Below are 16922 nucleotides of genomic sequence, written 5' to 3'. Positions count from 1 at the left end.
CGTCATGTGCGTTTTTAGTCATTGCAACTTTGTATTTTATTTTTATCCTATAATAGGTACACAAACATTTTTAAGAATTCAAAATTCCAAGCAAATACAAATTTTAGTTGGATTTTCTTCTAATAACCGACTAGAGTGCACACATCGGTTTAAGAATTAATTAATAAAGAGCCAGTTCGACCAGTTATCACTTCGTGCCCCCATCATACTTAGAGGTACTTATACAATATACATAAATAATTTATATTCCATTACAGTACCATATATGATATTTGCTCTCGGAAGTATGAACTTACAGCGAACCTTAGCAAATCATCTTTTCGTCAAGTCAAGTAATTCGTTTCTATCTGGTGAAAGTCAAAGGACTCCCGTAATACGGTTTCCTCATTACTGTAATGGCATCTAAAGGTAGACATATTTTCCCTCGGCGATGTTTAATATTTTGAGCAATGAGCCAAGTGGTTTCTGAGACACGTGCTATTCAGAGATACTTACCTAAGTAATGAGAACCTGCATGAAATGGTAGGTACATTCAAAACCGGCGGGTTTCGAGTCAAAAGGGCTCTTTCCGTCCCATTGCAATTTATTACGTTACTTAGAAAAGACTTCCTTAATGAATAATATGAATTTTATATTGCTTATCTGTGGTTCCTGTATTTTTTAGATATTTATTATGTCCCCAGGATATAAGTCATTAAAGTAAACTCTTTTATACATTCAGTCAAAGCAATTGGCTGATTTAGGTTACTTTCATCATCATCATCATCATCAGCCTATAGCAGTCCACTGCTGGACGTAGGCCTCTCCCAAGGTTACTTTCATGTACTTAGGTAATTCCATGAAGTAAGTAGGTAGATTTTTATACAGGCATTCAGACCAAAATATGTCGAATAATCTGAAAGTAACGTATTCGGGAGCGCGGCCAATTTAAAATTTAGTGTTTTCAGTGTCATTTTCACACGTGGGGGAATTTCCTGCGTAGGGAAGTGTTAAGTGCTATTAGAGAGTTTACAGGCTGTTGTGAGCAAAAACCTGCTCATGAATTACTGAAATGTTTCCCGAAAACTTTTTGCTAAAACACTGTCGTCCATTATATTCAAGCTTCGTTAACTTCTTAGCTAAAAAGCTCCATAATATTATTTCAGGAGGTAATTAATCATTTTCGTAGACTAATCGCTAGTGAGCGAGGAGTAAATGGGGAAATTCAAAACTTTTTATCCCGTGTTGATTTTATTAACTTACCTAATTAAGGTGTAATTATTGAAAGGTGCCTACTTGTAACTTTCAATGTTGCGAATTCTATAGCCTCATAGCTTTAATTACACTCAAGTCAGCGTTGTTCTATGGCTTTAATATGTAGATAAAATGGATGAAGTAAGTATTTTTAAATCCGAAAATAGTGTAGGTACCTAACCTAATTAAACTATACGTGTGTATTTCAAGTGTCTATTTCTCTGTCTGTTCATACAATACATATTATAATCCCTGGTAAAGTGGATCTCTTTTGAACGATTCAACTGTTCTTGACGATGTGGCTTTAAAATGCTCGCGGGAACAGCTAGTAATATATAATAATAATAATTTATTTATTTAAATAGACAACTTAGGCCCAATGTGTTAGTAACAATGTTCTTATTCTATGTGAGTATCCTAATTCTACAGTAATATTATTATTTCGCTAAGCAGCCTATGGTGTTCAATCAGTGATGACATTCCGCCATGTCTCTCTATGGGACTAGTTCACCGTAGACACTGCATACCTCGAGGGCGCGTGCTTCATAAATCATGTAGACAGCCCCATTATACGAGTCTTTCACTGGCGTCCACAAAACACTGTCTATTCACTACTCGACCACGTGTCCCCTAGACTTTACTTGTTCTGCTTTCACTAGTCGCTATAGCGTTGAGATAAAGACTCCTTTCGGTTGGCACAGTGTGATGGTGAAGGACTAAGTAGGGGGATAGAGAGAGGGAATCAAAGTGACAAGTCGGGTAGGTTTACATAATAATGATGTGAGTGTTATTGCAGCCGGCTCTATTCTAATGTCTCTGAAATCGGTTCGAATTGAGTGTATTTAGCGAGTAAATGTTTATTTAGATCTTATATCATCTAGATTTGCAAAATCAATTTTAAACGGCTTTAGCATGTATCACAGTATACTAGTTTTGGGCTCACTACGCGCCCTGCTAAGTACCTAACGGGCGGTTTTTTTGAAAGAAAGAAAGAAAATACATTTATATATTAAAATACAATTACACAAAAAAACAAAAGCCTTTTGTCTACTAAGAATCAGCTTAAGTTCTTGTATGAAGTATCTGGAAACCTGTCAAAATAATTATGTCTATCAGAAAGCAACTCTAGATAATTATTAGGGGCTTCAAACCTGCCATGAACAGTTAACTTAATGGAATCTTCTAGAGCCTAACTATGCATATATTCCGTTTGGGCGTGTGTGGAGCCAGAAGGTCGTGAGTAACGGCCCGCCCGCCCACGCCGTGTCCCGCCCTAGTGAGCCATCGTAATATGCAGATGCCATTGTTCTTCGGCATTCGGCTGTACGATTTATATTTATAGGTAGTTTACAACTACCTACTTGCGATCAATTTGTGTTTTTAAAACTTATAATAATTTTCAGTTTTTATTTACTTACTTGCTTTGCATGGGGTGCGAGGCATCCTGTATTATAATCAGTCAGACTAACATCAGTCAGTGACTGCTCATTGTAGTGGTACTGGACGTTTTGGTATACATAATAAGGCACATCTGACTTGGGAAGGCTACCTTCGAATAAATTGATATACTTTGCTGAGTTATTATCGTTAGCTTATCGTCTTTGTATTTATTACAAAACGTCCAGTACAGGCAGACGCTATTTTAGAATAATAATCATTTATTTTAAAAGCAAGGAGGGCCACTCTTGCTTACGAAAAACGAAGTTTTGGAGCGTTGCTACACTAACCACGTCTCAATCTCGTTGCATTAAGTGCCAATTTCTTCATAGTCGGTTAGAGCATAACCAGGTATTAGTGGTTGACTTTTGACACATCTGTCAATAATTTTATATGGAGATGACGTATAATTAATAACCAATCCCTGGTCGGTTAGATAACCGACTATGGAAAATTGGCACTAAACGTACCGATAGCATGATAGCTCTCGATCGTTTGTTTACAAAGGTAGAGTAACCCCGCTGTTCGATCTCGTCTAGACGGAAACTCATTAACGAAGACATAAAGCTAGCTCTAAACGCGGCGAAGTAATAGCTTAGAGCTTTCAAAGACATCGCCACTTCGCCTTTTATAGCTTAAAGTATTCTTGAGGTGGCGCAGTCGTTGCTAGCGGTCTCTGCAGTGGCCGACTCGTCTGGGTGTGCCGAGCAAAGCAAACATTTGTGTATACTTTATTGCAGTCCATAAAAAAATACTCTTGATCTAGACACATTTCAAACGGAATCAAAACGAACTCTTTTTCGAAAATCATAAAGCCTACAATGGCTTATGTATTCCAACATGTTTATTTCTATTTTAGAACCTCTGTAGTAGTTTGTAGTGCTATAAAACCAAGCTAGTTTAACAAAATGAAACTGCGTCTGAAAATTTTAAAACATGTTGTCACGCCCAGAAATTGTGTTTAAGTGCGGAAACGAGGCTGCATAAATATGGCGAAGCTTAACCGGGAGCTGTTACACTCAACGCCATGTTATAGCTAGAATAAAAAATAGCCAGTTACCTACACACAGGTATTCAAAATGATTTCAGATCCAGCTAATTACGAGTATTATTATAGCTTATCGTATTATGGCTTATCGCATTTTTTTAAGCAGCAACATAGATCTAAAATCAACAATTTGTTAAAAAAATATCCATTCGGCCTGTGATTGCTCCGCTGGTTTTTCTTATCGTGTCGGTGCCATATGAAAAAATATACGTTAAATGAAAAAATATATTTTATTTAATCAATGGTTTCATTTAAATTGTCTAACGAAAACCGTGCCCCATAATCCTTTGCTAACTAAAGTAGCTTTAATCATGATTAAATATTCAGACGGCGTTTAAAGTTAGCGGGATGTTAACTGCTGAACAACTTTTGACTTGGCAATTACATTATTACATTACACTTGAAAAAGTGTATATTTTATCCACAGAGAGGAATTTCGTCTGTAAAGAAGCCTTACACGAGAATTCAGTGTAAAAACTGAAAAAATGTTTAGACCTAAATGTAAACCTAAAGTTTCATGAATGTTTATAATAAATTGCACCAGAAACCTGCCTTCAAACTAATTAGCACCCACTTAGCTACGAGCTGCTACGAGTGCTACGGGAACGCTTTGTCTGCAGTGGGGTATGCTACGCCGTGCTACGAAGCTACGGAATTGAATATCTTACAGTAAGTTTGCCACGTTTTCAAGGTATGTAACCTTGAAAACGTCCAGCATTCATGTATAGCATACCTTAAGGCCCTGTTTCACAAAGTCTGGATAGTGGCTACCTGTACGATTAAATACTTGCTGTCAAAAAAATAATATCAGAGAGTGACAGCATATACAGGGTGTTGCAAAAAGGGTATACGAAGCCGAAACCTACATGTGCATCATGGTATATCGAAACTGAAATCAGAATTTGAAAATTCGCGAAAAAAAAATATTATTTTCCATAGAAATTTTGTTGGTCACATGACTTTTTACTATGGTTTTTTTTTTCGCGAATTTCCAAATTCTGATTTCAGTTTCGGGCTTAGATATACCATGTTGCACATGTGGGTTTCAGCTTAGTATACCAATTTTGCAACACCCTGTACTTTATCTGACAAGTAGTTAACCAGACATTGTGAAACAGGGCCTTAGTATTTCTTTTAATGCATTAATATTTTATCTTATTTCATCTTAACTTTTATAACTTACCACGACTACGAAGAAAGATCGTCTTTCAAAGACATTCTGTGTACCTAAGGGAAAGTAATTAATTACTTAGATGAAAATACATTAGGAAAAACTTTGGAATAAACTTTTTGTAATGATAACGAAGCTCGCCAAAGAATACAGGTGAAAAATACAGTTAGTCGATGACAAGCTCCAAGGACACAGTGGGCTTTTACACTCGTCTGTGCATGGCTATAGGTACTGATTATGAAACCAAACTTTATAACACTGTCAACATAAACAAACTAACCGACGTTAAAAACCCCCGACTTTCAACACTAAAAGTCGCATAACTTTTGAACAAACGAACCGATTTTCAATTCAAACTTGACTAAGACCACTCGGGGTAACATCACCTACGACCCTGAAAACAAAACGAAAATCTGTTCAGCCGTTTGTGAACTACACTACACACATACAGATATTTAAAATGTATCTATCTATGTATTTGTGTAGATATATCAGCTATCCGATACCCATAATACAGGCTCTGCTTAGCTTGGGGTTGGATGGCCGTGTCTGATATGTCCCTACATATTATTATTATACACACACACAGATACACAGTCAAGTTAAACTTATAACACCTCTCTTTTCCGTTCATAGGTGAAAATCAGCAAAATGTTTTCAACATTGTTTTTCACAACACTTTTCGTGAGTGCCCTGTATAATTTCATCTAGATAGCCCTCGCGTGTCGCGCAGGCTGCCATGAAGGCTGCCTTTCCAGCTTTTAATTACCGTCAAAGGGGCATTTGAATATGTAATCGTGTAATTGGCACCATTTTGAACGATTTGTAAAGGTAAATACATAGTCGGTTCAAGCCAGGGATAGAGTGACGATTGAATTTAGGTATACGAGTACATTTATTTATTCCGCAATCTATATTTCGTCAAATCGTCCAGCTAAAAGTTCTAAGGCTAAATTCAAGGAAAAGGCAAATTGCCTGATATTTTTTGTGATGTTACAGTAAAGCTAAAAACTATTTTTAATAAACTATAAAAAATCAATGGATGCAGAATGTGCCCATTATTCAGTGAGCATGAGTGAGCAGGTAACAAAATCGCCATTCGATAAAAAAAAATCAGACTTCCGATATACTCTACATATTTTTTGAACCCACGAGTAATTATTATGTTGTTTTTACAACAATGTATTTTTTATACTTACAGTTAGGTACTGATTCAAAGTAAAAGTTCAAGGCTGCTTCGTCATACAGAAGGCTGGTTGCGTTGAAACATACATAGTTAGCCTCAACCACTGTAGGTACCTACGAGTGGTTATTCACAAGGATTCTGCGCAATTCAACACATTCTTTACATAATTTTCTGAATAGTGAAGAGATTAGTACAAAGTCCAATCAACCAAGAGCTAAGCTACGTATGTAGGTGCTATTTAGTCTTTTGAAAGTTATCCAAAAACAATGCACAGCTGTTTCTCAATTCACGTTCCAAAATGTTATTACAAATTATTTTTTCTATTCTTTCGGCTCACTTAGCATTCATTTAACTCATATATACATAAATATTTATTAACTTTAAAACGTGTCGAGTAGGCCGCACACTCGTCCTCCATATGATCCACCGCTATGCATGAACCACCCACTTGCAATAAAACTTTATTACTCAAAACTTAGCTTTTGAATCTTCTCCCGCATAAGTTAGGGCTCAATATCGTATGCAGATTAAATTAGTCAAAGGAACAACTGTGTCGACAGTTGCTTTGCATCTCTTTTGCATATTGTAAGAAAGTTCTGGACTCATATTTGGTGTGAGTTAAAATTGAAATTCCTGGTTTTAATAACTATATGTGGACTACATCTCGCCTTGATTACTGTACAATGTACATACATATTTTTTGGAAAAATGATGTGGTAATGACTTTTAGCAATATATCCCCTTGCTTATTTGCCGGGAAATCAGACAAAGATGCGCGCTGAGACCAACAGATTGAAGGTGTTTCGCAGATTATTTTACGTCACGTGGTTTTCGTCAACAATCATTAATATTTTTATCTACAGATATATCTACCCAGTTACGTAAAAAGTGGATCCTCTTATAGCCAAATAAAGGGTTTCAACTCTCTATGTGATTTCGAAAGACCACAAATAAAAGTATTATTCTTAAGTAAATAACGGTAGTTTATTGCAAAAGATATGACAAAGTTACAATAAGTAGGTACTTACCACAGTTACAGAAGCGATCATTGGCCAGAAGTGGATACTTCTGGAAGTTCTCACGACATGTGCCGATAGTAAAGTTAAGTTCGTGCTTGACACGAGCGTGCGACCTAGACATAGACAAGGCAAACGTGACGGAAGTGGGACACATAATAACCATAGACTCAATACACGGTAGAGTTTTGTCGATGATCTGGTCTAATCCAAAATCAATGACGAAGGAATAAAGAAATAAAGTTTTGTCATTGATCGGGTCTAATCCATACAGCTAATAAACTAAAGTAATGATCTAATCAATGTACTCGAGATGCTGCCCCGTAAATTGCCACTGCGCAGAAACCATATCGAACTAATGTTGACGTGACGTAATAATTACGCTACCTGTATTTTACGAGAGAATTTTTACTAAACGTGATTTTTTGTATTCTAGTGGACATTGTTACGTAGTTTTTATACATTGGATGTATCACTGAAAAAACACCTCCCTGTACACTATCTATTGAGGTCTCATAACGCGTGGTTTACGATCGTAGCAACGTGAACACCGAGTACGAAGTCTGCATCACCTGAAATAAAATACACTTATTATGATAGCTGTAGTGGTTGAACGGGGAAGCTCCTTGACCTTGACTCCTAGATTAACAATGTTCGTATATTGTTAATCTAAGACATGAGTCTTTGGAGCTCTGAAGTCCATAGCCGGAAAAGTAACGTTAGTAAGTTACGTAAGTTAAGAAAAAAGTAGCAGTAGAAATTTCCATTCACATATTCATTTACTGTCCAGATCTAGGTTAAAATATAAATTACTCCCATTAAAATGAATTACTTGATGACTTATGAATAGATGCCTACCAACAGTACCAACACAAATAAAATATTGTTATTATAAGTAGGTCTGAGGGCAATGGATCTGTACCCTTTTTAAACGATTTCGGAAAAAGGAGGTTCTCAATTCGTCTGTACGTTTTTTTCAACGCTGCACGCTCAACACTGTTACTTACGGACACAAACAGCTCCATATTAAACGTGACCATGTTGAGCGCCTGCACCTGCACCGGGATCTGCGCGCGCGCAATCATGATGGCGATGCTGCGCCGCACGCCGCTGTCCGCCAGCTGCTCCCAGCCCGCGCAGTACGCGCTGTTGGACACTTCCGCCGCCTGGGGGGTACCACCACCGAGCATTAGCAATAGACAGGGTTGCTCGCTTGTCTTGTATGGACCTGACAGATGTTGACAAGCGGGCGACACTGCTTATCATAGCACAACGCGCACTCGGGTGTTACGCATGGTATAATAATATGGATTGTTAATTGCTAATGTGTCGATGGTACGATAGTAGCTGGTGTTTGAATTTACAGCCTAGGTATTGCAAATTGTTAGCGGTATTTTATAGTGAAAATGGTTTGATTCTCAGAGTTACATAACAGCCTTTTTAAATACAGATGAGGTGACTTACTGTTGCAGATAATTTAGATACCAGGAAACAGGGAACGTAGATGTGTAGAATAGCTGCCACAAAGAAAATTATGTATCTTGGATCTATGTCGGAGCCCTGAAAACACAATATAATTTATTTTGAAGTAGGTATTAAACTACTGTTGTTGAAACTTGAACTGAAAATGTTGAACTTACATCTGAAGTGATGATCTGGTACATATTCATACATATCTGGATCCCGGTCAGGCCAAATACCTGGACTAACCAAAATTCATACTCTTCCCTTATTCGGTCCACAAATCTGAAAGCAATGATTATTATCATTGTATTTATTGTGCAAGTTTCGTTTTTTTAGAGGTAAGTGAATACCTTTCGGCATCGTTCGCAACGGACGCATCGCATTCAGTACGGCTGTCCCATTTCAAAACACAGTAACCGCCAACTTTGAAAAAAAACGGGTTTTTGATTTATATATTATTTTAGGCGATTCCGCACAAAACTGCATTGTCAGAATATCAAAAAACCGCTTAGAAACGAAAATAAAATTTCTAAAAACCTAGTAACTCCACCCTGCGAAATCAAAAATGCCACGAAAACCATTTCAAAACATAGTAAGAGCCACCAACCATTTTAAAACACAGTAAGTGAAAATGACTTACTAGGTTTTAAAATGGTCAATGGCGCTTACTAGGTTTTGAAATGGTCAGCAAAGGACAATTTTCGTCCGTTAATTTTAGTAAGTCACAAATGGCATACATTATTACTAACACTTTTTTCGAACAAAATATCAGACATTTCAGAACCTGTATCTTTGCACCAATGAGACCTAGAGAGTTGAATTAAAAGTAGAACATAAGTAAATTTTGTCTTCTTTATAAAAGCCATAGAGACCTTTCTCGTCAGAACCTTTCTACTAGCCCTATTTTGCCTATAAACCAAAAAAAAAACAAGTTATAAATAAGAGAAAACTGATTTTTAGATAGAAATTTAGGAAATATTGTCTAATTGAAGGCAGCCATAAATAATTTTCATGTTAGAGCCTTCTTAATATGGCTATTTAATTCATTTACATAAAACAAAAAAAAAAACATAAAAATATGCCCGTATTTCAGCTATTACTTATAGTGCCGTCGTGTAAAAGTGCTGCAAAATTGGATTTATAATATGTGAAGGATCCCAAACATATAAAAAATGAAATTATTACGCAATTATTGCAATTTCAATATACTTAACTTGTATTAAATTACACAATAATGGCTCTTACTAGGTTTTGAAATGGTCAGTGAGGGCGGTTTTAGGGTGAGAAAACCATATAAAACCTAGTAAGTGTTTTCTTTTGTGCATTACAGCAACAATTTTAGTTATATTTAAATGAAATAGTATTGTATGTAAAGCCTAGGTTCTGCCGCTTCTTTTAAGCTTACATTTGTTCAGATATCTGTCATAGTTTTACCAGGGCATTGAAATGAAGGGACAAAAATGTTTTTTGGCTCTCCTGAACATTTTGTCTCATGGCTGTTACTGTGTTTTAAAATGGGACAGCCGAGTATTCTTTGTATAGAAATTTACACAAGCGCGTCCACTTCATCGGCATGGCATCTTTCTCCCTACATATTACACATACGCCAACGAATTATCTTTCTTTCGCCATTTCTTTCCTCCTTAATGACGAGGCCTTTGTGAAATGGTGGTAGATTATGACTTTTGACAGTATAGCTTAATGATTATCTGTTTTATGATTATTTTTGTTATCCCGAGAGGAGAGACGGGGTCTCTGTAATACAGTTCTCGACTTAGCACTGGACCCCGGCGCTAAATATACTTTGTACAATGTTTTAATGAATAATGATTTTAATTAATTTTAATTTAATTCATGACAATCCGTTTGATTTTTGATCCGACGTACAATACCGATAGGCGCTTACCTTTTTATTTAATTATTTATTAACCGACTTCAAAAAAAGGAGGAGGTTCTCAATTCGTCGGGATCTTTTTTTTTTTTTTTATATTTTTTTTTATGTATGTTCACCGATTACTCCGCCGTTTATGAACCGATTTTGAAAATTCTTTTTTTGTTGTATTGGGTTGAGCTCCCAGGTGGTCCCATTTTTTTTTCAGAATTTTATTTCACCCCCAAGGGTGGGTAAAGGGGTAAAAACAGGGTATGAATTTCCATTTCGGGCACATATTAACCGATTCTCATGAAATTAAGAACGTAAATATAGTTCTTATAACAAAAAAATATGATGGTGACTTTGAGCTGATCTGATGATGGAAACGGAAGGCAGTCAGGGGAACTCCTCAACGGTATATAGCAACTACTTCGTCTTTAGGCTTAAATGATTCGTATTGATTAGTAGGACTTTTTGATATCATTTGCACCTTTCTTTTGATTGAAAATTATTGCAAATAAACTAAAAACCATAAAATAAAATAAAAATTAAAAAAATTAAAAAACCGACTTCAAAAAACCACTAAAATGTAATAAATAATTTAAGGTTTACACAAATTCTACTCGTATGTGACAGTACAAATATACCTAAGCAGGAACTGTTCTTTTTTGAAGTTGGTGCCATATTTCTTCAGATTACTTTGTCACCGCACCAACATCAAAAAAGAACAGTTCCTGCTTAGGTATATTTGTACTGTCACATACGAGTAGAATTTGTGTAAACCTTAAATTATTTATTACATTTTAGTGGTTTTTTGAAGTCGGTTTTTTAATTTTTTTAATTTTTATTTTTTTATTAAAGATACACCAACAGCATACATATTATTACAGTTTTAAGAAGGAAGGAAAAGAAGGTCTTACAATCTATCATTGGCCACAGCATCTATATAGATGATTGTTGCAGCGCTCGTGGGTTATGGGTTACGACGGCCGCACCGTCGTTGATCTCTGTATAGTCCAATAGCAGCACGACATTTTTAGCCACAATGGTTGCAGACGTAACGCGATTCCAACGGAGGAGACATAGCACGGCGAATTCTTTTCTGCTTTAGATTTTCAAGCCAGTCTTCATCATGCTTCGCCATGCCTGCTTGAATATCGCGGCGCCATTCAGGTCTCATTTCGGCGCGTGTTTCCCAGCTGTTTGTCTGTAATCCGAAACTATGCATGTCACGCTTGCAGCAGTCTTTAAAGCGTAGAGCTGGTCTTCCCACTGGTCGTTTGGTATCAGCGATCTGTCCCAGCATTACTTGGCGTGGCAACCTCCCAGAATCCATTCGGTGGACATGACCGAGCCAGCGGAGACGACGTTGCTTTAGGATGGCTGTTATACTGCAACAACGCGTCTTCTCCAGGACATTCCGATTTGTCACTTTGTCCTCCCACGTTACTCCAAGGATAGATCTTAGGCAACGCATATGGAAAGCATTAAGTTTGCGTTCTTGTTTAGCATAGGTAGTCCATGTTTCCGAAGCGTACAATAGTATACTTAGGACGCAAGTCTGGTATACAAGGACTTTGGTGTGAGTGGTGAGCTTTGAGTTTCTCCATACGCGAGAATAAAGCTTTCCAAATGAGGTCGATGCTTTGCCAATCCGAGAGTCTATTTCCTTGTCAGTTGTCAGAGCTGATGTGGTTATTGAACCGAGGTAGCAGAAGTAATCCACGACATCAAGGACAGCGCCGTCGAGTGTGATCTTAGGCGGCCGGTCCACACTTTGCACCATGACCACAGTCTTCTTGGGATTGATACTCATTGAAAATAAGTGACATGCCTTGCTAAACCTCGTCAACAGCTCCTGAAGCTCATTTTCTGAGTTTGCGACAAGTGCAGCATCATCAGCATATAACAGTTCTCTAGCAATTAAGTCTAGGCGTAGTCTTTTTGACTTTAGGAGACCGATGTTAAATAATCTCCCGTCTGTTCTGGTATGCAGATGCACCCCGACATCACAATTCTCAAAGGCAGTCAGAAGTATTGCCGATAGGAAGATCCCGAATAGGGTAGGAGCAAGCACGCAACCCTGTCTAACCCCACGGTTGACACAAAACGCTGTGGACCTCTCACCGTCGAACATTACAGAGCCGTTCATATTGTCATGAAATGAACGAACAAGCTTAAGAAGCTTTGGAGGACATCCAACTCTGCACAGCACTTCATAAAGTCCCTTTCTACTCACGGTGTCGAACGCCTTGTTTAGGTCGACGAATGCCATGTATAGTGGAGTGCGATGTTCACGGCACTTTTCTTGTAACTGACGAAGGGTGAAAATCATGTCGGTTGTAGAACGACCAGCTCTAAATCCACATTGCGATTCAGGGTATATTCTGGCGGCTAAAGTTTCCAGTCTATTGAGTACAACCTTTGCAAATGCCTTGCCCGCTATACTTAGCAATGAGATGCCCCTGTAACTATTGCAGTCTCCTCTGTCACCTTTGCCTTTATATAGGGTGATTATTTCAGCGTCTCTCATGTCTTGAGGTATAATACCGTGACGTACAATACCGATAGGCGCTTACCTTTTTATTTATTTATTTATTTATTAAAGATACACCAACAGCATACATATTATTACAGTTTTAAGAAGGAAGGAAAAGAAGGTCTTACAATCTAATCTTACCTTAACACAACTTACCTAAAAGTCTCGCACTGATCTTCAACCACCACCGCAATGTTCCTCTTCATCTGCTCCACATCGTCATGGTCCCTCAGCGCGCCCATCAGCTGGTGGCTGATGATCTTCATCTTCAGGCACGCGTGGAAGATGCACAGGAAGAACATCCCGTCGTAAGCCGTGTAGCAGAGGACCAACACCAGCGCTATGTAGACCATGTACACGAACAGGATCTCGAAGTAGGGGCTCTCGAAGCGCTGCTCCTTCAGCCAGGGCACGTCCACGTCATGTACCATGAACCTGCGGATCATTGAGGTCACTATTTAGTGTCATTAGATTTAGGATTAAATTTGAAGATGGTATGGCTTTGTTCTTCTGTATGAAGGCATAATGTAAGTATAATCTGGGTGAGTTACTTGCCGCCCGGCCAACTAAATGCCTCGAGGTTATCAGGCTTGACCCCTGATCCTGCACCCGGGCAGTATAGCTTTATTTCGACAAGAAGCATATTATCGTGATGATTCTGTACTTAACAGATACAGAAATTTAAAAACTGCCGCTGCAATGCAAAAGCAATTAAAAAGTTAACCGACACCGACATCTGGAACGTCAAAGGCAGATGGAACTTTTCGATTGCACTTAGTGTATAATCAAACCTCTGTCCCTCCTTGAAGAGGTGGTGTTCCGTGGTCTGGTAGAGCGCCATCAGCGGGAAGGCGGCCACGGTGGCCAGCACCATGTAGGTCCACACCTTCTCCAGCTTCAGCAGCGACTTCTGGTTCTCCATTACTATGGCCTGGAAGATTTTAAGTGTAATAATATATATTGACGTGTCATGTCTCTTTTGTGTGATCTTTTCGTTATGTGTGTGTCTGCGTAGCATGCTCGTTTTCTTAATTTAGCAACGTGTTCTAACAATTATTCCAGATTTTATTCTTTATAATTTAGTGAAAGATAATCTGGCTGCCAAAAGCACACTTAAGAGAAGATGATGAAAATAATATGGATTATGTGGATGATAATGATAGAAAGGATGATGATGAGCAGTACCTGGTAGCCGGCGTCCATGCAGTTGTAGCGCTCGTAGTCTGCGTTGATCTCCTCGATCAGGTTCTGCATCTTCTTGCGCAGGATCGTCACCAGGAACATCTGAAATACTTACACTATTTACTAAAATATTTATATCGTGGCTTGAATGTAAATGATAATCAGCCCGCAGTTACCCACTGCTGGATAAAAGTGATTCTAAAGAACCACCACAACACTTAGTCAGGCTTTCCTCTTCCAGACAACTCTAGCTAGATGCCATACTTTGCCTGTTCGTGGTCTCGTGGTCTTATGCCAAAGGGCTTCACTAGCAATAAACCAGCTCAATATCACTCAGCAACAAATACGAAAAGGTGATAAGTACCTGAAAAGTTGTAGACAAAAATATTTCCAGAGTACTTAGTAGTATTTTCCGACTTAGTGACGGAGTGACCTGTATAACCTGACCGTCTTTGCCTCCTGACCTTGAACTGGCAGAACATGATGGGCACGCCGAGGCTGAGCTGGCGCGTGAGGTTGTCCACGTCGAGCCGCTGCAGGCAGTGGAACACGTCGTAGAACCACATCACGTACACCGGCCAGAACGATATGCTGATTATCACTGCGGTAGCGAAGAAAAGAAATATTCAAAGAAAGAAAATATCTTAATTGTTTTAATACTTCACAAAAACCAACAATTTATACTTAAAGAGGGCTGTAAAAATGTACGCTTGTTCAACAAGATGAATTTAAAATGTTAAGGCAGGCATGACTGGATGTGGAAAGCTATAGATCACATCCAGTGGCGTGCATTGAGAGAGACCTACGTCCAACAGGACGTACATAGTAGGATAAACAAGTTACAATGAAGAAAAAAGCTACAGCTGCCTGCACATTTGGGTTCCTGGATGATTGCCAAACTACGTCACTAGATGGAGCTAAAAGACGTATATCTTACGTAGGTAGATGAGCCGGCGCCGCTCGGTGCGCGGGTTGGGGTACATCATGCCCATCACCATGGCTAGCGTAAACTTGCGGTAGGTTTCCGCTATCGGCTTGAACTTCTTCTGTGATTCCCCTTAGGTAAAAGAAATGTAAGTATAGATATAAAATTAGACATGTGTCGAAAAATCGATAACCGATGGCTTAAACGTTTTTTGGAGTGGACACCATGATTAGGCAAACGTAGTGTACGACGCCCTCCGGCTAGATGGAGTGATGACTTGCGAAAGGTGGCTGGTGATGATTGGATGCGGAAAGTTATAGATCGCATCCAGTGGCGTGTTTTCGGTTAGGCCTATGTCCAGCAGTGGACTACTACAGACTGATGATGATAACAGTCATTAAGATGGTGGTTTTACAACTGAGGAAGTATAGAAGTTGATCCCACGAAAACATTTCATTTTAACTGTTGCCAAGACGAGACCATAATATAGCTCGAATCGCACTGCCAGAAAGTAATCAGATCTCCTGTACAGTCAAGTTTCTAACCCTACATGCCAGCTCGAGAACCGCGGACGCAACTGGCGACCCAACTCTAAGTTATATCCAATAAAAGTTTATCCCACAACATAATCAGTTAGAAGAAGCGCTCAACTATCAGGGGTGTCATAATCATAAATGGACAAAGAAAAGCAATCACGATAGTCCACGGGGACGCCGCCAGTTGCTAACTAGAGCAAACAACACTTCATAATTAAATTTGTACTCGCCAGCCCTATCAGAGAGCCTCCCACGCCTCGCTATTTATAAAACTCTAATACATTTGCGATAATAGGGGTGGCTCTTTGTTAAAATAAGTAGATAGGTAAGTACTTAAGTGTTTTGGTTATGGTATGAAAGGTAAGTTGTTTACAGTCTACCGGAATAGAAAAGCGCCTATTCCTTTATAACAATAGGTACGCAATTAGAATACATATTATTTACGGGTTACATTATATTCCGTGAGCCTTGGTTGTTGCTGGGCCCCAACTAGATAATTATGACAATGCCGAATCTTTTACATGACAGTATTTTATAAACCTATTAATAGCCAAGTTTGCACGATCATTAAATTATATTAATTATTATTTCGTTTTAAATTACAACACAAATTACAATTAAACCACGTACTATTACGATAAAGGAAAACATTGTGAATCCCGCGCATCTAGATTCTAGATTTTTACAGTAGTGGATTCTACTCATTGAAATCCGGTAACACGGCTCGTAACCTTGATGTGAGTACAATAATATACAACGAAAAGCGGGTAACTCGCTTGTGAGTCACCCATTCAAGGAATTACAGTCGAAAACATAAAAAATATAAATAAAGTCTGGCTAATCCTTGCCCCACGGTCATAAAGACTATCTACCTTAATTTTTTTAACTTCTACTAAGTATTTCATTGACTGTAAGCTGAATTGTACAGTTCTGTGGTAATGGTACACTAGTTGTCTCACCTGTATCCCCACTGGTGGTGATCTCGTTCAATCCGTGTCTCCCCATGATGTGTACACTGTTTCAAGTGAACATAATTAGCAAACCTCACATCAATATTATAACTATGTTGAATATACGAGTATACTACTCAAAATATTAGATAATGTAGATACCTATTTACTTACCAACTTTATAGTTAAAGTGGCACTAAAAATCTTTTATTTCCGCTGTCCGATTTGAAATACACGCCCTTCCGAAATCTAAAGGTACCTACTGTAGTGTTAAATAACAAAGTTAGGACTTTGAACTAACAGACAGCGGGCGAAGTTTCAAATATGACTAGTAATTAAATTATGCAGGCTCACACCAGTAT

General features: G+C 38.3%; 1 protein-coding gene across 1 annotated transcript; it reads right to left on the bottom strand.

Moving 5' to 3' along the window:
* Window positions 1-7037: 7037 nt before the first annotated feature.
* Window positions 7038-15201, bottom strand: LOC105383224 (odorant receptor 30a). The gene is made up of 9 exons (XM_038109062.2): window positions 15087-15201; window positions 14614-14750; window positions 14153-14251; window positions 13759-13898; window positions 13124-13402; window positions 8732-8837; window positions 8556-8651; window positions 8099-8257; window positions 7038-7663 (listed from the first exon to the last, which is right to left on the bottom strand). Exons 1-9 carry the CDS (start codon window positions 15145-15147, stop codon window positions 7619-7621), a joined length of 1122 nt encoding a protein of 373 aa, XP_037964990.2. The 5' UTR covers window positions 15148-15201; the 3' UTR covers window positions 7038-7618.
* Between the last annotated feature and the right edge of the window lie 1721 nt (window positions 15202-16922).

Source organism: Plutella xylostella, chromosome 17 (genome assembly GCF_932276165.1).
Source record: "Plutella xylostella chromosome 17, ilPluXylo3.1, whole genome shotgun sequence".
Taxonomy (NCBI): Eukaryota; Metazoa; Arthropoda; class Insecta; order Lepidoptera; family Plutellidae; genus Plutella; species Plutella xylostella.
Note: the sequence above shows the minus strand (reverse complement) of the source record. Positions and strands in the feature narration are given on the sequence as shown.